The following is a 23,431-nucleotide window of genomic DNA, read 5'->3' on the forward strand; positions in this document are numbered from 1 at the left end:
AATCCCAGGTCCGCGGCTTTCAGTATTGCTACTCCTGCCTGCCGAGCCAGCGGGTGATTGTTACAGTAACTGATAGGGTAGTAGGTGTTACGAAGCTTAGGAACCGCGCCTTCCCGAAAATGAGTCTCTTGGAGCATCGCAATCGATATGTGCTTCCGCCTCAGTGTCCTCAGTAGGTGGGTCAGCGTTCTGGTATGTTCAGGCCTCTGAAATTGAGCGTCATGACGGTCATAGGGGTGCGGTGGTACGCCATGGTCCTGCCCGCTACTAGGTGCGTCCGTCCTCAGGAGGTCCGTCCGAGCGGCGCAAGGGCCCAGGCCGACAACGCAGCCCCGCGAGTTTATGTGTGTTGTGTTGGCCTATTGGTGCCTGTGTGTCCAGTCGAGGCCTATGGAGAGCCAAGGAAGTGTCAGGGGGTCCCGTCTATCGTCGCGTCGCCTCTTGGTGCCAACGTCAAGTCCCTTTGTGCGCGGGGCTAATAGAGGGTGGTGTGCGTGTAGGTGTATGTGCACATGAGTGAGAAAGTGTATAGGTGTTGAGTGTGGGTATGAGGTAAGTGGTGTGGGTTGAGAGGTTAAAATAAGGGTGGGCAGAGGGAGCCCCCTGTAGGGGAATGTCCCCGTGGGGTAAACGTTGGTACTACCCCAGGATCTCCTTCGAGAAAGAGGAACACTTACGTCTCGGCTTGAGTGGCCAGGCATCACCCCGATAACCAGATCGGTAGATGAGCGTGCCTGTGGCTCCGTCGAGATTCTTGCGCAAGTGGTTATGTAGAGCAGTGGGTAGGGTCTAAACCGGGTATGGTAAAGCGTGTATGTGTGGGTTATAAGATATGGGTCGATCTGACCCGCTCCAGCTGGTTCCTAGCCCGAGCGTCATTGATCATGGGAGGCGCAGGTACACTAGAAGATAAGCATTCCAGCAACATATAAAAAAGAAAAAGAGTAAGATAACAGCAATAACAGTAGGCAATTATAAGGCACTCATCATCCCCTATTGTCCATCTCAGCCGCTAATCCCCTCTTCCTAAATCCCCCAGCAAGTTCTGGGCGGTATATACCGCCTCCCCTCCCCCCTCCACGCCGCCCCAGACGCCCCGCTGACCCAGAATATCAATATGTAGTCAAGCTAGTTAGATCATAATAGCCCAATCCCCACCTCCCGTCATCCCATTGGGTGGGACTCCGGGGGTAAGGTGTTCTCACTAAGCGCCTTATATACGTTGTTCGGGGGTAGGCCATGCCCTCCCGGTGATCTCAATAGTATGCATTGTCGTGCGTCCCACATATCACTAAATGCAGATTAACGTAAATAATAATAGTGATGGCAGTTTTCAATTCTAATAACGTATACACTTTTTTTTTTTTTATTTCCCCCCTCTCCTTCCCCTTCCCCCTTCTTCCCCTCCCTCTCCCCCCCCCTCCCCTCAATACCCCTCACCCTGCTGTGAACATTATGAACTCCCTCTTTCCACTGTATCTCCTTATCATCCAGGTTATAAGCATACACAGCTGTTCCGCCATCCCTCCTCCCCATCCTCAGCTCCCTCCCTCTGTCAGCATTCTATAGCGCATTGTAGTGTGGTACTAACATACCCGTTATGGCAAGGTACAGTTAAGTTTACCATACATCAGTTGTGTTAACAATATAATCGCAAGCAGCAGTAGTTACAAAGATAATAGGCGATACTTATCATGCCCAAGAGTCAAATTCTGAGATGCCGTGTACTTTCACAGTCTCGGTATGTGGATCAGAGGGTCCCATCACGCAATGCTAGATCGTGCGTCATGATTAGGGATCAGCTCGGTGCTTTCAAGCGGGGGGGGAAGACCAGCTCAACATGTCCCTCAGTTCCCCCACCCCAAAATTTCAGCAGGGAGCCCCCTATTAAGTGTCTGGGGGGAGGTTTCTGCGAGTAGGACACAGGGTGAAAGGAGAAAGGGCGGGAAAAAATGGGGGCAAGAAAATAGTGAGAAACGTGGGCTGCAGCAGTTATCCAGGGTAATATTGGGGGGGGTCACGACCCGGGTCTGCCACTTTCGGCAGGCGCACCATGTAGTAATGGGCAAGCGGCAAGTCCCAAGCCACTATGGAGTGGGGAGGACAGTACCTTGGTAGTGGGAACATCACGTTACAGGTGAGTCGGCAGCATCATGGCGGCGGCCGTTAATTCTGGGCCCCTCGTGCTTCGCGGCGGCGGTATGCAGGTCCTGGAGGCGAGTGTTCCCTGTGTCGGCGAGGTGCGCGTTGCGGTCTCTGTCCGTGCCCCAGGATCCAATTCGGTACCGGTGTTGGAGGAAGCCCCATTTCTTCCAGAAAGCCGGTAGCCTCTTCCGGTGTCTTGCCGACAAGGAAAATGGAAAGCCCCACTTGTAGGGTATGTTGCGGTCCCTTAGTAAGGACGTGATAGGCCGCAAAGCCCTCCTAGCTTCTAGGGTGGTCGGGGACAGGTCGTTGAACAATGAGATTTGCGCACCCGGGTAATCCCAAGTGGGTCGAGCTCTGGCTGCCTTCATGATGGTGTCTTTCGTGGCGAATGAATGGATGCAGCAAATTATATCTCTGGGGCCCTCCTCGAGTGACCGAGGGCGTAGGGCCCTGTGTGCTCTGTCATATCTGAGTGGTGGTTGGGCATCGCCGGGCAGGATCAGGCGGAATAGCGCTGTTAGGGTACCTTCTATGTCCTTCTCGCCTTCTGCCTCAGGCATACCGCGGACCCTAATGTTGCATCTACGGCCGCGGTTGTCGAGGGCTTCGACCGACCTCCTCAGTTGTAGCAAGAGGTCACCCTGCCTTGCCAGGGCTGTGTCGGTGGCCACCATCCTAGTTGTTTGGGCCTCGTGGGAGTGTTCCAGGGCCTGTAGTCGGGTGCCTTGCGCTGTCACCTCCGTCCGGAGTCCGGCTAATTCAGCCCTCAATGCGTCCTGGATTGTAGTTGTCAGGACCAGGAGGTCCGCTTTCATGGCCATAGATGCCGCAATCGTGCGAAGTTCATCTCCAATTCCCTCTAATGTAGGGGCAGGGGCGCCGTCGCGTTCTGATGAGTGTGCCGCCATTTTGAGGCCTCCGGCCTCGTCGTGTGCATCAGCCGGCACCTGCAGGAAATCATCCATCGGGCCATGAGACAGGCTGGATTGAGAGTTCCTGGGGGTCCCAGGGGGATCACCCCGACGATTTCGTCCCATGAGTGCTAATGTTAGCGTGTAGTTAGGGCTTTCGGAGGACCGGTGGAGCGGTGCTCACTGCTTAGGCTTCCATCCCGGTAGACGTCCAGGCCACGCCCCCCCCCTTGTTGTATCTATTTTATTTATATATAATGTATTTTTATATACGTATTATGTATAGATTGTTATGCTGATTAATGCGCATATTCTTTTTTCTTTTTTTGCATGTAGATAATTCATTATCTATACAATACATTTAAACTTACAATAAAAACAAATGGTCTTTTATGTTTTTTATATTAACTAAAAATTATAACTTATTATATGTGGAGGGCAGCATTCCTACATTTTTCACATAGCACTCGACACATTACAATACCATATTGATGTCTTCTCTATTGTGTCTTATTCACTTTTAAAACAAACCATAAACCTTCTTTTCTTTACTGTAAATATAACTTAAATAAAATGTGTTAGTCCTGATCATAAATTCATAATTACCTCCTGATACAAGCGATCCCCATCCAGTGATATAACAGGAGCTGTTATCAGGAAATACAGCTGACTCGTTTGGAAGACATACAGGCCGAATATATTGTGTAAATAGAATTGGTGCAGCCATTCTAAGAAGTGCAATATCATTTGCATTAGCAGGAGTGCCATAATTTTTGTTTACAATAATTTCTTTGACTTGTAGTCCCGTACCACTTGATGAGGAAAGCGTTCCTACGATTACTGTCCACAAATTCACATCTTTGTAACTAAGGAGACACAATTTAAAGGGGTCACGTAACGTGAAATTTTCCTTAAATTCCCTACAGATTCATATTTAAACATTACTATAGATGTGAGTATGAATGTGCTGCTAGTTTAATATTTTTTTTTTATCAGAGTCTAAATCTGATTTTGCTTGAGGATGCAGCTCCAGTGATACTTAAAACAAGGCAAATAACAGATAAAAAAACAAAAAAAACTAAACTGTTTGAAAATGTCTAAAAAAAATCAACAGTTTAACAATCTACAAAACATTTTCTGTATCATCCCATTATGGAATAGTCTCTTGTAAATAAAAGTTCAAGCCAGTAATAAATAAACCAACCAAATTTAGGATCAATCTTATGGAGAATTTTGAAGAGACATTGGCTGGCATGGGGTTCAAAGAAAAGAAAGATTGGATAAGACTACTAATCATATTCAAATTCCTAGAGGTCTACTAAATACACACATTCTGCTCTTTCAGACTCCCACTCCATCATCACTTGGTAAATATTGTAGATATCACTTAATGGACACCCTCAAGATCCATTCTTTAACACCAGTCCAGCCATATTTACTCTATTTTAGCAAGCCTGGTGCTTTATCACCTTCTAAACCATCAAGAACACATCTGCTAGTATAATTGATGGTACTTGTCATTTGTCATTCGCTTTCTTCCTCTGCTATATCTTCAGTTGGCTTACCCTTCGTTACAGGATAAAATTCAAAATGCTGACCCAAGCCTACAAAGACAGAATAAAACTGGTGTGCATCTTTAAGTCTGCACTGCTATCTCTAAACTTTTCTATCCACCCTCTATATCCAGCCAAAGATATAGTCATTTTCATCTCTAATTATTTCCTCTAACTCCCTTCTTCAAAACTCTTCCAATGCTACACCTTTTCTCTCAAGTTCCTTAATTCACACAAATTATCACACTCTGTCCCACACTTACAGAGGCCACACTTAACATAAAACTTCCAAAAAGTAGAAAGAGCATTGATCTGAGCGTATTCCTGGTCATAGTAGGTATGCATAAAGCATCAAGCAGTATGTGCTCCAATGTTACCAAGAGCACAAGCATGGCCGGCACTACCATAAGGCAGCACAGGCCGACATCTTAAGGGGCACAGGCCCATGAGGGCGCAAAAGTCCGGGTGACAGTTGGAATGAAGGTGCATAGAATTACCCTCTTACATCTGCAGAGCTTGACTGACCCACCAGAGATTTCATGGTGGGCTGCTGCTGAACTCCCCCCACATTGGGAGATACTGATATGGGGATTGTATGGGTTACTGTGTGTGTCAGTGTGCGTATAGGTCTCTGTATTTGTGTCAGTGTGTGTCAAAGTATTTGTGTGGATTCCTTTGTATGTGTCAACATGTGTAAAGAAACACAAAGGGGGTTAAGATACACAAGGGAGCGAGCAAGTGATCCAAAGGGGCTAAGAGACAAATAAGGAGGGAGTAAGAGACACAGGGTTGAGAGACACAGGGGAGTAAGAGACATAAAGAGATTAAGAGACAAAAGGGTAGAATAAAAGACGCAGAAAGTTAAGAGACACAAAGGGGTAAAAGAATCAAGGGACACAAAATGGCGGTTAGTGACACAAGAGGAGCAAAAGGGAGAGAAAATATACTAAAGAGAAGTAAGACATTCAAAAGGGGGTATAAAAGACAAATAAAGGGGGTAAGAGCACAAAGGAGGAATAAAGACAGAAAAGCGAGAATAGGAACGAAAAAAGCGGGACACAATCGTCAGAGGGAAAAAGACACAAAAAGGGAATAAGATACATAAATGGGGCAAAAGGATTGTTAAAATGATAAAAAGGGGGTTAATAGACGCACAGGCCTACACAGGTAAAAGACTCATTCTTCACTTGTGTAGCTAAAATCCTGTCACCAGCTCAGAGGACAGGCGATACATGTGTTTACGGTGCACCACACTACTCTTTGCTGTTTTGTTTATGATACATATGTTTATCAAGGGTTATTTTACTTCAGCCTCAGGGATGAATTGTAGTGGAATCTAGTCGCAGATGTACTTCAGCTTTGAGCCAGTTTATGAAGAAATAGTAAATACATTTTTAAAAATGCACAATTTAATCACTGAGTAATGCAAAAGTATTTGTTCAGGCTTACGTTTTAAAACAATGAGCAGCACTAACAAGCCACGTATCGCTGATTATAGAAGCTCCGCATACATGGGAACCAGTGTAACGCAGACTGGCTTGCCAAGGCCATGATCCAAGAGATGCAGTTGTTCCTCCTACTATTCGGTCAGCTACTGATGGTCCACCTATACCACACACTGTTCAGAAAAGTTAAGTAAATCAGTGAATGAAACAAATGTTCCTTTTTTGAAATACTATTGCAAAAAAAAATGAAAAATTGTTGCTATATTTATTTATTTCCTTTACAAAAAATGCAAATACTTGATGCATATGTGCGCATGTTCATGCATTGCACATTCATATATTGATGCTCCAGGGTGCATAAGTGTAGCTGAAGCCTCATAGGTTTGCACAGTCATGCACAACGCAAAAGTACAGAAGAGGTAAGTATTTATTTACTTACCTCTGCTGCTGTATTCACACATATGAATGATAAAATAGTAAACATCAAACGATTTTTTGTAATTTAAATAAATAATGGTAATCAAAAGTAAGTTGTAAATGCATAAATCATGGTTTAACTATTTACCATGGGCGGGGAGGGTGCCAGCGAACTCCTGGCACCATAACCAATACACATAACCAATACTGTACATCCTTTGCAATACCTAATCTCTGGCTAAATTTCTTATGGAACTTTGCTAGCTTTATGTACATTTTGGAGTTCATCAAAATTCACTGCTTATGGAATAAACCATTCTGGGGTCTATTCACTGAGTATGGAATGGGGGTGAACTGAAAACTGAACTGCAAATTTTTCAATTAGGTTTTCAGTTTATTATAATTAGGTTTTTAGTGGTTAGAATAAACCACTTTTTGAATTAGCGTATTGGAACAGACCTTTTATCTGGCACTGGCAGATCATGTGCAGTGCGCTGAATTGAGATTACCGGCTGTGAAGGAGATTGGGTTGTTGTATACTGTTAACCTGCTGAGGGACATTTATTCTAAAACAGCAGATTTAAATACTGTATCCAAGGTAATGTTTTCATATAGACACCTGTAAAATCTTGTGTAGTTGTACCGCTCTTACTGCTTTGAGCTATAAAAAGCAAAAAATAAAAAAAAATTCAGTGACAATCTGGTATACCTTAATAATGTAACACATTCATATGTTGTTAAAATATATTTTATTTTTAAACTAGCTCCTCAGCCACTGACACGCACACTTAAGCCTGTATCCCCAATATACTACAGCCTTTATCTCACACAGACATTAAAGCCCCTGTCTCCACACACACTACAACCCCTACTATACCCACAACACTACACACCCTATGCCCCCATTAGTACATAACTTATTGCCCCCATATACTACAGCCCATATGTCCCAACATATACACTGCAGCTCTTAACCTTCCCTCACACCTACACAATACAGCCCTTATACAGACACCAACAACCCTCTCCACACACACTGCACTTCAAACAGCCCCATTCACAGATGCACAATGCCACAAAAGTTTCAGCTTCCCCCCACAAAACATCTCACACACGTAACTCCAAAAGCAGAATCCTCACACAACTTGCTGTGTTGCCCTGTGAGTGTGCCAATTTCTACGGAGATATACAATAAGAGAGTGGTTAGCATCCAGTCAAGGATTTCTCTAAGGTAGAGTGCCACTCTTAACACATGTAAGCAGCTCTAAATTGCAGTGTGAACAGGCCTAAATATCTAGGGATACCCTACTGGGGCAATTTTAGTGGCTACAGACTGCTCCCTGCAATGCTGATAGAGTTCAGCTGCAATGCTTCTGGGCTGCAGGATGCCCAAATGCAATCACTAATACACAAACATATACACACACACTCAATGGTCCACACATTCACAATCAGTGCCTAATGCACACTCAAATTCACTGACTGACACACACACACATACACACACAAAGGTCTGGTCAGTGAGTGCATTACATGGGTTACCATGACAACGGTCTTATTTAGCAGTACTGCAGCTAAATGAAGAAACACAGTGCATCTGGTGAAGAGTGAAATCTGCGCACAGGACAACCAGGATGTCCACCCCTTCTTTGGCCATTGGTAGCAAAAGAGAGGGAGGAATAAATATTTAATTTATCAAAAAATAATTATTGCTGTAAAACCTACACACACTACAGCTCATACACACACACCACAACAACAACCTATATACACACCACATCCTCTACACACATACATTACAACCTCTATACACATAGACACACTACAGCCCCTATAGACATGCACACACACTACAGCCCCTTTATATATCCCTGCACACTGCAGCCCCTATACACACACACACCTACATTTACTACAGCCCCTAGATGCACATACAAAAACACTATAACTACTATACACTCACTGAACACTCTAGATGCACACTACACAGACTACACTCCATACACAAACACACACTACACCCTCTAGACACACACATACTCTCTCCGTCTATGACCCCTAAATGGGAAAACACACCTTACAGCAGGTGGACACACATAAACACTACACACATAATAAATAAAAAAAGACTTCTTAACACATACACCAGAAACACCATTCTAATACCACACAACCCTATAAGCAACTTCAAAATATATACAACATTACAGGTAGCCACACATAGACAACACCCTTTACCAGCCCTATCCCACTTTTGTCCTCTGACACCAGAGACAATTTTCTACTAAACACAGTACAAGCGTGTCATTTAATTTACTTGGGCTGTTTAAAACAAACATGGCATTTTTCTCATGTGAGAGCCCTTCAGCAGAGCTATGTGCAAGGACATCAAAATAACATGTTCACTTTGTGGGGGAGTGCACATCATTGCTGATAACAGCATATGCCCCTTCTGTGGCACCATCCACTTATATTGGACTGCTCTGCCTTTAAATGCCCAGTCCAAATTATTTCTATATCTGGGAATATATCATATATGTGGGTGCACTGGAACAATATATTATATATGTGGGTGTACTTAACACAAGGTCATGATATAATGGCTAGCAAGTTAGCAAATTTCAAAAATGTCATTAAGGCCCAGAAACACAAAGAGCATGGGTCATTAAGCACTTAATACATACCTGTAGTTGTAGTTGTGATTGTAAGATTACTCAGACCTGAAAAGGAAAATGAGTGGAAAAAATGATTGCAATGTGTATTTTATATACAACCTGACAACACAGCCAAACAATTCATTCATTCTAATAGAAGTTTGAAAAAAAAAAAAGAAAAAATACCACGTATTTGGAAAGCAGACTTTTTTTCAGTTTCTATGAACTATACAAATGCTTTGTATTCTAAAGAATTTATGCAGTAACTAAATTCATGTGGTGATTTGGCAATAACCAGGACTTTTTTCAGTATGTATACTATAACTTAAACGTATCAATATTTTCCCACTACTGTGTTCTGTTTCTAAGCACATTGCTTTTGCTTGAATATCTTTTGTGAAGACCTTCCCCAACGTAACCCTCACATTTTGCCCGAACTAACTGTATTCCCCTTTGTTTAGTACTTTCCTTCTACCGAACGCACGCTCACTGGCAAATTACAGGCATTTTGTTCTCCCTGAACAATAACAGCGGTACTTGGCCTCGAACTCCCTGGAACTAGTTCGGCCACTTCACCCTCACTTCCCCGGTTAACTTTACTCCAGGTATTTTCCCTGTCGCGGGTTTGTGAGTCTATTGCTGTTATTCCTTCAATCCTCCACTAGTCCTAATTCCAGATGTGCTTAATATAGTGAAAGTATTCCCTTTGTGTAGAGTTTCCCCAATATAATGGACGCAACCAGTCGTATTGGGTAAAAGCAGCAATCTGACTTTATTAGGCCCTACTTGGCTTTTTGTGCAGTGCCCATAGCATGGGGTTTCTAATACAAAATCACAGGGGTTCCCTTCCCACAAGCCATTGTGCTTGAGAGATAGTTGAGCTCAAATGAAGCTAATACAATTATCTCTCAAATAGGAAAACTTACATAACATTTTTACATATCACAAAAATACATGACAACAGCATCGAACCCCACAAAAATTATATTCCTGAATAGCCCTGATCTGAGCGCACAACAAAGTGCTCAGATCGGTTCGGTAAAAGTAAAGTTATGTTCGGGCATATAAGAACTGACTGCCTGGTAGAGGTGTATTGTCAATTTCAAAAGGGGTTAATTTGATTGTATGGGAGGTCAGAGCTTACAACCTAAATTCCTCTTTGAAGCTGGGACCCCAGCAGAGCTACTCTGTAAGGTGTGAGAAGTCACACATAAGTGTCCTGGAAGTCTGGTTTCAGTATAAACTAACTCTCTAATTTGCCATACGTCTTGATTCCCTCTTAGATAAGGAGTCCTTTGATATGGTGTTGTCATTAACTGTAAATTTTCAGGCTGGACAAAAGTGGTAAGTGGTGTCCCTCAGGGTTCTGTTTTGGGACCGCTTCTAGTAACATATTTATAAATGATCTTGAAATAGGCATTGAAAGCTATGTTTCAGTGTTTGTAGATGACACAAAACTTTGTAAAGTAATAAAATGTGAGCAGGATATTGCTTTGCTGCAGAGGGATTTAGGTAGATTGGGGGACTAGGCACTAAAACGGCAGATTAAATTTAATGTAGAGAAATGCAAAGTTATGCACTTCTGGGTCAAGAATGCACAAGCAACTTACAACCTAAATGGTAGTGAACTAAGGATAACAACACACGAGAAGGATTTGGGAATTGTTATAGACAACAAATTAGGCAGCAATCTGCAGTTGCTAAGGCCAGTAAAGTTTTGTCATGTATAAATAGGGGCATAAATTCTCGGGATGAAAATAGAATTTTGCCTCTTTATAAATCACTGGTAAGATCACACCTTGAATAAGCTGTTCAATTTTGGCACCTGTTCTAAAGAAGGATATCATGGCACTAGAAAAAGTGCAGAGACTAGCTACAAAATTGATTGAGCATTTTAGTTATGAAGAAAGGTTAAAAATGTAAAACTCTTTAGTTTGGAAAAACAGCGCCTTAGAGGGGATATGATAACATTATACAAATATATTTGGGGCCAGTACAAACCATTATCTGGAAATCTATTCATAAACAGGGCTATACATATGAGAAGAGGTCACGTATTTAGTTCTGGAAGAAAGGAGATTTCATCTAAGGCAAATAATAGTTTTTTTACAGTAAGAGCACTAAGGATATGGAATTCTCTGCCTGAAGAGGTGGTTTTATCAGAGTCCATACCGATGTTTAAACAGTAATTTGATAAATACTTGCAAAAATATAACATACAGGGATATAATTTCTAATTAGTGGGGTAATAGCTGTTTGACCTAAGGAGATATTTCACTGCTATTTTGGGGTCAAGAAGGAATTTTTTCCTAGTTTGTTCAAAATTGGAAGCACTTCAGACTGGATTTTTTGCCTTCTTTTGGAAAAACAGCAAATACATATGTGAGGAAGGCTGAACTTGATGGACGCAAGTCTTTTTTCAGCTATGTAACTACGTAATTACGTAACTATGTAACTATGATTTGAACAAGCCTTGTGTTCCAATATCATATCCAAAAGAGACATTAATACCTATCACAGATTAATACTCAAGCCTAATTTTTATCATATTTAGAATGGTACAAGCACAATCTTCCAATCAAGCCTAAACATGATTTGCGAACAAGGGGACCCCACAGAATCTGTTCGGTAACCGAACAGAAGGGAACAATTCCATTAGAATGCAGGAAAACATTAGACGATACAAAGTATAATTAAGGGAACACGTACGAGGAGTCCCATCTGCCGTGACCATTTTCCAACCAGCCAGGAGATCGATAATTGGAAGAAAGGCTTCACCCACCTATATGTTGAACAATCCCTCCTGGAGAGCAAGGGGGAGCCTGCATTGGTTTGTCACAAGGAGTTGACCGTTAGTTGACCGTCTGCCAGGACATTTCCCTTGGAACTATTTTGGGCTTCACTCACCTGTGTGGTTGGTCAGAACTTTACCCCGGTGGCAATTTGGCTACACTGCATGGATCTGAGCGCTATTTGGACAACTTGGGCGCCCAGATCAGGGCTATTGGGATATATAATATGTTGGGGCTCCAACCTATTTTTAGTATGTTTTGAGGCATTTTATACGTACCTTGTGTATCAGGGAGATAATTAGTTTAAGCAACGGCAAACTCACTTATCTCACAGAGACGCCTGGGTGGGTTTTCTGTTTCATGAATAGGGACCCTATGCTAAGGGTCGTGTATATAACCAAGCCACTTGGCCTAGTAAAACCAGTTGTTTTGTACTTCATCAAGTCTTGACTGATGTTTGGGTATACGAAGAGCACTGCAATCACTGAAGCCTTGCGGGAATCAGGAGAATATCAAATTGACGTACCATCTGAGTACAGGCGGTCCATAACATCCTTTTACTGGAAATTCTAGTTGCCAACCTTTTTATAAGTGGCCATCTTCTTTTCTAACGTTGCGTTTTTCCTACCATCTAACTGTTCTTGATTTGGTGAGGGAGTACGAAATCAGGGCCCCTGTCTTCTAAACCAAAGTTTCTTTTTTTGGTATCTGCTTCTTGGATGCACCAGAGAAATGTCCACAGACATGCTTATGTTGCATACAATGAATGTATGGCCCATCTACGCATACAAAAGTGCATCAGCATGCATATAGGCATAATTGAAGGGGCAACTGGAAAGCCTAGTATACATGCACACCAGAATGAGATAAAACCTTATCAGTAGCTCGCATTGCATAACTGGCATGCCTAACACTGCCCCCCCCTCCCTATCTGTTTCCATATCTTCTTTTGTTGGGAAATATGCATTTATGTTTTATGGAAAAGGTAAGATTTCATGCTCTAGGCAGGTAAATGCATCTATCAACTTAAATGCATCTATCAACTTAATCACTTAATCACTTAATCACTGAATCACTTAATTTGAAACTATAACATAATCTGGCTTGAGTTGAAAACCGTCCTCCTAGGCATTGAACAGGATAATGTATAAAATGCAATCACAAGGTTACAAGGTTAAGGGAGGTTACAAGGTTAAGGCAGGTCGCTTTTGTTGTAAATAATTATAGCAAAATATCTGGAAATTCTTATATCAGAAGGTTAATAGATATGGCATTGAAGCAAACATTGTATGTACTGATGTGTGTCACAATGCATAGAAAGAGTGAGACTGTGTTCATAGTGTCAATATCCTTGGGGAGAAGGGTTGTGTTGTCTTAGGAACAGTGGAGACTCATCCATAGGTCTCTTCAGGCAATGCCCCATCAGTTTTGTATGTGGGGAAAAAAATTATTTGCAGTAGTTTAGAAGTTTGCTCAAAGGCATCTGCTTAACAAGGTGCCCCTCAACTGAAATGGTTCAATCAGATATTTCAAATGATGCAAGTGATTACCATTTGCTCACTGTCCATGATTACAGTATATAATAGATGGGATGGGGGCTCTTAAAAAGTTCCTCTTTGCTTATCTCAGTGGCGTGCTAACCGTCAGGGCGAGGTTGCCCCAGGTGTATAAGAGCAGGAACCTGCCTATCGGCACATTACTGGCATGTGTGCCATGCGGCAGATGGCTCTTCTGTCATTGTGCTGTAAGTTGCAGCAGGGATCTGTCTGTCCTAATTGCCCAGCTCTCTTGCACACCCTGTACTGTTGCTGGCAATCCAGATATGATGTCACCCCAGCATTAGTACAAAGCTGCCAGAACATACTGGGACCTCGGCAGTCAGTGTTAAAAAATCTGAGTAGCTCCCAACTGGACCTCAGGATGAAGTCCACTCAGCCTCCCTCGCTTATTTTGACCCCAGTGTCAAACAGTCTGCACCCGTCCTTCTGCTTTCAGAAATTCTTCAGAATGGAAGGCTTGAGCAACAGGTGCATACAATTTTCAGGCCAGATTCTGATTGACTTAGAATATCAGCTCAGCTCTCTAAGCCAATCAGCAGAACCCCTGTCTGATGCTGCCCAAACCTTTCTTATTGAAGAAGTTCAGAAACCAGAAGGACAGGGGGCAGAGAAATCCAGTATTGTACAGACTTTGGGGTTAAATTGTTCATGGACAGTTTAACCCCTAATGGTAAGGGAGCCCCAGGAACCTCCAAGCATCATAACAACTTAATTTCAATGAAGTTGTCACGGTACCTGAAGTTTTCCTTTAAGTGCACAATGGGGGAAGGAGTGTAGTACATACTATTTCTCTGATGTTCTCAGCCCATCAGTGGCACCCAGCTAACCTTTACTCATACTGCAGTGCAGACAGAAAGGAATCTGAGAGATAGAGATGCTTGGCTCCAGAGCACCAAATGGTTAAATTGTTGCAAAATAGTTTTACCCCTTAAGGTAAGAAAGTGCTCAGACACTCCTGACCCATAATCACTTACAGGAGCTTCAGTTGTTATGATGGTGCCATTATAAGGCAATTTCCAAACAATTTCAAGTTGATTATTCTACAGTGAGAACGATTATTCAAAAGTAGCAAGACAGTTGCCAATCTTCCCAGTAGTGGACATCCCAGAAAATTTACCCCAAGGTCATACCGTGAACGAGTATGGTTTGTTTCCAGGACAAAGCCTCTTCTCTCTAAAAAGAACATGGCAGCACGGATTAGGTTTGCAAATGTGCATCTGAACAAACCACAAGACTTCTGGAACAATGTCCTTTAGACAGACAAGACCAAAGTGGAGACATTTGACCGTAATGCACAGCGCCAAAACCAAACACAAATACACAATAACAAGTCTTGCGCTCAAACTCCCACTACTCCTGGGCGGTAGCAACGACCGTAGCAATTATCAGCCCCAATACAGCCCTGAAAACCAAACACAGCATTTCAGCACAAACACATCATACCAACACGTTAAGCACGTTGGTGGAGGGGTGATGATTTGGGCTTGTTTTGCAGCCACAGGACCTGGGAACCTTGCAGTCATTAAGTCAACCATGAACTCCTTTGTATACCAAAGTAATACAAGAGTCAAAAGTAGGGCCATACGTCCGACAGCTCATACTTAGCTGAAATTGTCTCATGCAACAGGACACTGATCCCTGCACATCAGCAAATCTACAACAGAATGGCTGAAAAAGAAAAGAATGTGTTACAATGGCCTAGTCAAAGTCCAGACCTCAAATATAGAAGTGCGGTGGCGGGTCCTTAAGAGAGCTATTAATATAAAATTAGAGTCAAAGAAAGGATGTTTCCCCACAACACAAAGGGAGAGGGAAAACACACTATACTGGCTTTTATTAAACAAATTGGGGATAATGCAAAAAGAAAAAGTGCAACATATTGGAAATCCTACTTAGAGCCTAAGAGAGTAGGAAAAAGATAAAATGCTCCTAGATAGAAAGACTCCCATAATATCAACTCTGAAAATACTATATTAATTACAAATGAAAAGATATATATCAGGAGGCAACACCAGGGCGAACAAGTATCACCTCAGCAAAATACAATCATATGGTGAAAACACTTCCAGAGCAACACAAAAATTGCCAGTAGGGGCTATGAATATATCTCCAAACAAACTGACTAGATGGCTCTTGGATCTGTCACCTAAACAGTGTGCTAAGCTGATGCCAGAAAAAGACTAGGTGGTATAGGAGGTATAAGATAGCTTCCAAATAATAATTTTAAGCAGCAGGAGACTATACATATAGTCTCTAGTTTGAAAAAAATCTGATATAAAAGTATGACAGCATAAATAGCTACATAATATCCCTAATGCTCCTAGGAAACACCTTCATGGGTGTTCTAATGCTTTCCCTAATTGGCTGTATCGACATCAAAACAACCCCCTCGAAGAGAGCTGTGTACAAACAAATGCCAGTAAAGCTCAATGAGCTGAAGCAAACATTGTAAAGAAAAGTTGGTCAAAATTCTTACACAACGATGTAAGAGACTGATAAAGTCATAAAGAAAACAATTACTTGAAGTTATTGCCGCTAATGGTGGTTCTACAAACTATTGAATGATAAAGTGTGCTTAGTTTTCCACATATGGCTTCTCCATTTTGGCTTTGTTTTTCTTAAATTATTCATGAGACAGTGTAATATCATGAGTTGCTGTACATCTGAGATTGTATTTCCCTAATTTTAGGACCTGCTAATGAACATATGATTGTTATGTACTTATATGTAAAACCATAGAATTGAAAGGGTGTACTTTCTTATTCCCATTACTGTATATCAATTATTCCACGTGGTAATCCAGAATGATCATGTATGCAGAAATCAGTTTTATTAGCCTTGTATGGATTCAGAAATGAACAGATAGGCACAAATGTAGCCTTATTTTAAAAGCCATGTTGCTAATGCAAGTGGCTGCAAAACAAGCCCAAATCATAACCTCTCCACCAGACTTTTTGTCATGTATGTATTTCTACAATATTTTTCATTTCTCCAAGATGCTTCTTTTCAATGCAAACATATATATTTTTTCTAATCCTTCTATATAAGCATTTACCCTAAACTAAAAATACAGATTTTAATATTGTATGTTTACAATTATTCTGAAGTTGGTAGTTAAAGATGGAAAGCCTGTAACATTCTGCGTGGTGCTTTGAAAGTGGTACTCTTTGTTTAACCCCTTAAGGACCAAACTTCTAGAATAAAAGGGAATCATGACATGTCACACATGTCATGTGTCCTTAAAGGGTTAAAGGACCACTCTAGGCACCCAGACCACTTCAGCTTAATGAAGTGGTCTGGGTGCCAGGTCCTTCTAGGGTTAACCCATTTTTTCATAAACATAGCAGTTTCAGAGAAACTGCTATGTTTGTGAATGGGTTAAGCCTTCCCCTATTTCCTCTAGTGGCTGTCTCACTGACAGCCGCTAGAGGCGCTTGCGTGATTCTCACTGTGAAAATCACAGTGAGAGCACGCAAGCGTCCATAGGAAAGCATTATGAATGCTTTCCTATGTGACCGGCTGAATGTGCGCGCAGCTCTTGCCGCGCGTGCGCATTCAGCCGACGGGGAGGAGAAGAGGAGGATCGGAGGAGGAGAGCTCTCCGCCACCGCTGGAAAAAGGTAAGTTTTTACCCCTTTCCCCTTTCCAGAGCCCGGCGGGAGGGGGACCCTGAGGGTGGGGGCACCCTCAGGGCACTCTAGTGCCAGGAAAACAAGTATGTTTTCCTGGCACTAGAGTGGTCCTTTAACATTAATAGCAATAATACGGCCCTTAATAAGTGTGCTTATTTAATACACACCTGCAGTGATCTGCATTTTAGTGATGGTTGTTGAATTAGTCAGACCTGTAATAGCAAACTGACTGCCAATAGCTAAAAAGAAATGAAAAAAAACCAAAACAGATTACGGTTTAGAATTTTAAAATGTTAAAGGATCACGATAGGGTCAGGAACACAAACATGTATTCCTGAACCTATAGTGTATGCTCCGCCATCTAGCACCCCTGGGTCCCTCATGCCTCCATAAATATATCAAAATCTTACTTGTATTCAAGCCTGGAGCTGTAACTCTGCATGCTGTTAGACTTAGAAAAACAAGAAGTCTGCTGACATCATGAGAAGTGGTGGCCTGATCCAATCACAATTCTTCCCCATAGGATTGGCTGAGACTGACAATGAGGCAGATCAGGGGCAGAGCCAGCATGATTCAACACAGCCCTGGACAATCGGCATCACCTCATAGAGATGAATTGAATCAATGAATCTCTATGAGGAAAGTTCAGTGTCTGCATGCAGAGGGAGGAGATACTTAATGTTTGAATGCATTTTAGGCAGCCATGACCCAGGAAGGATCTCTAACAGCCATCTGAGGCCATTAAAGTTATCACTAGGCTGTAGTAAACACTGCATTTTCTCTGAAAAGACAGTGTTTACAGCAAAAAGCCTGAAAGTACTAATTATACTCACCAGAACAAATCCAATAAGCTGTAGTTGTTCTGGTGACTATAGTGTCCATTTAAGTTGGAAATGGGTTTGTAGGGAAACAATATTAGGATCCCTATTGAATCCCTAATAAATGAGGGTGATGTGACAAAATTACTCTACCTCCCACTCCACCACAACAAAATCCCAATGTTTTTGGTTTTGGTGCTAGGAGGCTAGACATTTTGCTATGTCATCCTTGTTTATTAGGTATTCAATAATACACTAACCCTGTTAAACTGGAGCTCTCAAATATTCATCATGAAATATATTTAAAAAATTAACAATGAGTACCATTAAATTGGGTAATAGTAACAACCCCTGGATGATGGGCTAAGGTAACATCCCCAGGACGTACTTGAAAACTAGAGTAATCTGAATGTACCTTTCCTGGTTAACCCCTTAAGGACCGGACTTTTTTTGCGATGTTGTACATTTGCGACCAGGCATCTTTTTGACACTTTTGTGGTGTTTGTGTTTAGCTGTAATTTTCCGCTCTCTCATTTACTGTTCCCATACAAATTATATATTGTTTTTTTCAGGACAAAAGGGGCTTTCTTTACATACCATTATTTATATAATCTCATGTAATTTATTTTTAAAAAAAATGAAAAAATATGATGAAAAATTGAAAAAAATACACGTTTTTTTAATTTTATGTGAAAAATCTTTTACTCATCTACAAAAGCGAATGAAAAAAACTGCTAAATAGATTCAAAATGTTGTCCTGAGTTCAAAAATACCCAGTGTTTACATGCTTTTTGCTATTTTTTTGCATGTTATAGGGCTATAAGTACAAGTAGGATATTGCGGTTTCAAAACATACATTTTTAAAATGTATCAATAGTGACATTGTAACACTATTATCTGTCATAAATTGCTAAATAACACCCCACATGTACATATTTTTTTAAAAGTAGACAACCCAGGGTATTCAATATGGGGTATGTCCAGACTTTTTTAGTAGCCACTTAGTCGCAAACACTGGCCAAAGTTAGCGTTCATATTTGTTTGTGTGTGAAAAAAGTAAAAAACTAAATTGAACGCTAATTTTGGCCAGTGTTTGTGACTAAGTGGTTACTAAAAAAGACTGGACATACCCCATTTGCAATACCTTGGGTTGTCTTATTTTGCAAATGGTATGCCATCATGAGGGTAATTCTCATTCCTGGGCTACCATACGCTCTCAAAGGCAACGTAACCAACCTGGCCATTTTCAATGTAAAAATATTTGACCCATATATTTGACCCTGTAACTTTCAAAAACGCTATAAAACCTGTACATGGGGGTCCTGTTCTACTCAGGAGACTTTGCTGGACACAAATATTAGTGTTTAAAAACTGGAAAATGTATCACAACAATTATATCAGCAGTAAAAGTGATGTTTGTGTGTGAAAAATGCAAAAAAAAGTCACTTTCACTGACAATATCATCGCTGTGATATGTTTTACTGTTTTGAATCACTAATATTTGTGTTCAGCGAAGTCTCCCGAGTAAAACAGTACCCCCCATGTACAGGTTTTAGGGTGTCGTAGAACGTTACAGGGTAAAATACAGTGATAGCAAATTAAATTATCTGTACTTTCGGCCTGGGTTGGCAGGCAGGTCCCTTAAATTGCAATCAATAAAATAATTTAATTATGTAAAAATATTACATAAATACGCACGTAGAATTTAAATATATATGCATATTTATATATTTGAAGTCTACGTGTATATTTATATAATTATTTATGTAATTTTGTATATGGACATATGAATAGTTCGCATTCTTTTTATTTATTTATATATACATAGATATATATACAATTTCATTCTAAGTGTATTTTGATATAAATATATATATATATTAATATCAAAATACAGTTAGAATAAAATTTCGTATAGATATATAATTTTTTTTATTTTTATTATTATTTTTAATTTTTTAAATTTAATTTAAATTATTTATTATTCGTATTTTATAATAATATATATATACAATATATATAGTTATTATATATATTATATATATATACGTGTGTAAATTAATTATAAGTGTATTTTTATATTAATATATGTACATATTAATATAAAAATACACTTAGCATGACATTATATATATGATATATAGACATATATTATATAGGTATAATATATGTCTATATATCATATATATACACATATATAATAATATTTTTTTTTTATTAACTATAACTTTACATTTTGTTTTGATTTTACACTGATTTTACACATGCAGGGAGACTGCCTGTCAGCACAGACAGTCCCCCTGCAGGCAGAGACTAGGACACCTATTGTGACCATGTGGTCGCCCTGTTGGGCGAGCACATGGTCACAGGGGTCCTAAACCGCCATGTGGAGACTGTCTGGGCTGCAGGCAGTCTCCCCACACCGGGAGCACCGCCGATCGCCGCCGGGGGAACAACGGCGATCGGGTAAGTACATTGGACGGTTAGGACGGTTCAGGACCGTCACCGGTCGGCAACGCAAAAATGCCGATGACGGTCCTGAACCGTCCTCCGTCCTTAAGGGGTTAAATACTTTATTATTAGTAATATTATTATTATGGAAATATCAGGAAAAAATATGCAAATATGTCAAGAGAATATAGGAAAAAAATAATTATTCCTTATTCAAAGGCTTTGAATACAGCAAAATATCCAAAATATAAATATTAAAATAATGTGCAGTTATACGACTAGATACCCCACGTGGTTAAATGCCATTGACAAAAACAGACAATAGAACTCATATTCTCTGTTTATGCTGCAAAGCATTTGCTTGGGATCTCCTTAAATGGCAACTTTCATTACTTTTTCAAGATGCATTTTTTTGTGAGTATCATTTTTTTTTTTTAATTCTTTATTTTTATTTGTGCATGCATTAACAACAAGCGTGCAGCGCCACGACAGCAGCTGCAGGCGTTTTCATAGCTTTACAATACGGGGCAGTTAAACAGCAAATTTTTTATAACATAAAGAGAACAGGCTGTGGAACATTGGTGGTTCACATTGGACTTACTAGGCTAAACATACATATGACAGGTTTATTTGCGCTTAGGAGTGCAATACAATTTCGGCATTGCTTGTCTAAGAGGGGTAATCGTTTCTACTTATGCCACTGTTAAAACTATTTATGTTCTCGCTTGTTTAGTTATCAAGATGGGCAAGTCAGAGAGTGAACATTAGAGGAGTGACAAAGAGGGACAGCATAGCATGTACTAGCATTTTTGCCTATGGGGCGGGATAAGTATATCTTACTGAATCGTGTGGCAATCAATATGCTAGTGTTGTTAGAATGGCCGGACAAAAAAATAAGGCTCTCTCTGTAGGGATCCCGGGGTGTCATCCCACTCTGGCTCTTGGTAAGCTCTTCTCTCTCCCAGGTGGTCCCCCTCCGCTGTCTTGGTAGTGTGCGGCAGTTTCTCAAGTCCAGACTGTTGAGGTGGGCTATTTCTGGCTGTGTGCTGGGTGAGTGGTAAGCTCTTTCGGCCCCCCAGGTCAGTCTTTGCGGAACTGGCAGCGCCGGGGGTTCGGTGGTCGCCATGGCTTTGCGTTGCAGGGCTTAGCCTGTAGGGTCCTGCTCTTTTGATGCCCCCTTTATTTGTGCTTATTAACTGTAGCTTGTACCTTTGGTGGTTAGTCAGCCGATATATCCCTGGGGCAGGCTGTGGTGCTGGAAGGTCTCTCCCGCGATCCGCTTAATCATGCAGGTAGGTCGTGCACATGGCTGGCGTGTGGCGGCCATCTTCAGGAGCACTGCCCTATGGTCCGCGGCAGGGTAGTTGTTTGCAGGCCTTGCTTGCTGCACCTCTGGTTGCCCGTGCAGACCAGGATAACCCCACCGGTCCAGGGGGGGGGGGAAGCCAGGCGCCGGCCGGAGACCCAAGAGAGTGTCCGTCTCGTCCCGGATCAAGCTCCCATGTGCCCCAGGCCCTTGTCGGGTCGTTGCTGGTGGTCTTGGCGGATGTCCCCATGTACCTCTTCAGATAGGGGTCAGTTTGGTCACCGTTTCGTTTTGCTGGGTGAGTTTTTGCCTGTGATTATCACCGATTTTCCGGCCCCGGAGCAGGAGCTCAGACAGAACGCGTCTGATCCCGCCGGCGGTCAGGCCCCGCCCCCGTGAGTATAATTTTAGTGTGTGTAATTTTTGACTGCACTACACAGTTCTTGAGCATGCACTGCAATGAAGTCATACATGCACATATGCTCAATAATTCTCACAATGGATTGCAGATCTCAATTATGTACACTGGAGTGTGAACGGCCCTACAAATTTGCTAGAAAGCATTATTTTTGCATTTAAAAAATTACATATTGTCTGTTTTGTTTTTAAGTGAAATGGCATTATGTTTATAAAGTATTAAAGATATGGTAATAGCCAACCAAACCTTTCTTTTACTATATATAAAGTCAGTTAAAAGTTGGTGCCCTGCTTACAAATGCCATAAATCTAATCCCACAACAGAAGCATACAACAGCCTAACAGTACTCCGAATTGAGTTGCGTAGCCTCCTCATAGTGAAAGCACACCAGGGCAGTTCACCTGACTAGAGGGACATACTATGCACATGGAAATAAAAGTGGGAAACTCTTGGCCAAGGCACTAAACGAAAAACTTCAAAAGACATATATCGCACAACTTAAAACAGCAGGTCCCCCGACCAATCCCCCGCCCGAGATAAAAGACTACATCTCAACTCACCTAAAGAGAACACTAGACCCAAAACAAACCGCACTTTTAGAGATGCCTGTTAGGGCAGAGGAACTGCAGACAGCAATAGCAACCCTACTAAAGGGCAAAAGCCCAGGCCCAGATGGACTGATGGCCAGGTACTATCAATCCTTCCAACACATTCTGGCAACCCAATACTTGGAGGTAATTAAAGGCCTGTCACTTCACCCAGCCTCCCACCCCTGATGCTGAATGCATCGATCACAGTATTACCAAAACCTGGTAAAGATCCAACCATATGCAGCAGTTTTAGGCCCATCTCCCTGATCAACATTGATCTTGAGATTTTTGCCAAGATATTGGCCAGTAGGATCAAATCCCTTCTACCGGACTTAATCCATGCAGATCAGGCGGGGTTCATATTGGGTCGAGAGGCAAGGGATAACACAACACGAATCATTAATATCATACATGGCGCATCATCATCTAAGACCCCCACACTACTGCTCTCAGTCGACGCCGAAAAAGCGCTCGACCGAGTAGATTGGGACTTCCTTTTCACTACCCTTGAAACTCTAGGGCTAGGACCCAACTTCAGTCAATGGGTACAGATACTATATAGGGGACCCACCGCCACGGTCAGAGTTAACGGGCAGAACCCGTTTCAAATCAGTAATGGCACGAGGCAGGGATGCCCCATCACCCCTCCTCTTTGTTTTGGCCATGGAGCCCTTTCTGAACGCCATCAGAACAAACGACAACATCCAAGGCTTTGGTGGTGATAAAAGTTTCCGCAT

General features: G+C 41.6%; 1 protein-coding gene across 1 annotated transcript in view; it reads right to left on the reverse strand.

The window, feature by feature from the left end:
• Window positions 1–23,431, reverse strand: part of LOC134566130 (transmembrane protease serine 11C-like) — a 31,627-nt gene extending 8,196 nt beyond the window's left edge. Inside the window, exons 1-6 of the mRNA XM_063425835.1 lie at window positions 23,266–23,431; window positions 17,279–17,350; window positions 9,159–9,194; window positions 7,094–7,135; window positions 6,062–6,230; window positions 3,666–3,925 (exon numbers count right to left, since the gene is read on the reverse strand). Of these exons, the coding sequence (XP_063281905.1) occupies window positions 3,666–3,925; window positions 6,062–6,230; window positions 7,094–7,135; window positions 9,159–9,194; window positions 17,279–17,350; window positions 23,266–23,431 (745 nt within the window). The remainder of the gene's footprint in view (window positions 1–3,665; window positions 3,926–6,061; window positions 6,231–7,093; window positions 7,136–9,158; window positions 9,195–17,278; window positions 17,351–23,265) is intronic.

The sequence above is a fragment of the Pelobates fuscus genome, chromosome 6 (assembly GCF_036172605.1).
Source record: "Pelobates fuscus isolate aPelFus1 chromosome 6, aPelFus1.pri, whole genome shotgun sequence".
Lineage (NCBI taxonomy): Eukaryota > Metazoa > Chordata > Amphibia > Anura > Pelobatidae > Pelobates > Pelobates fuscus.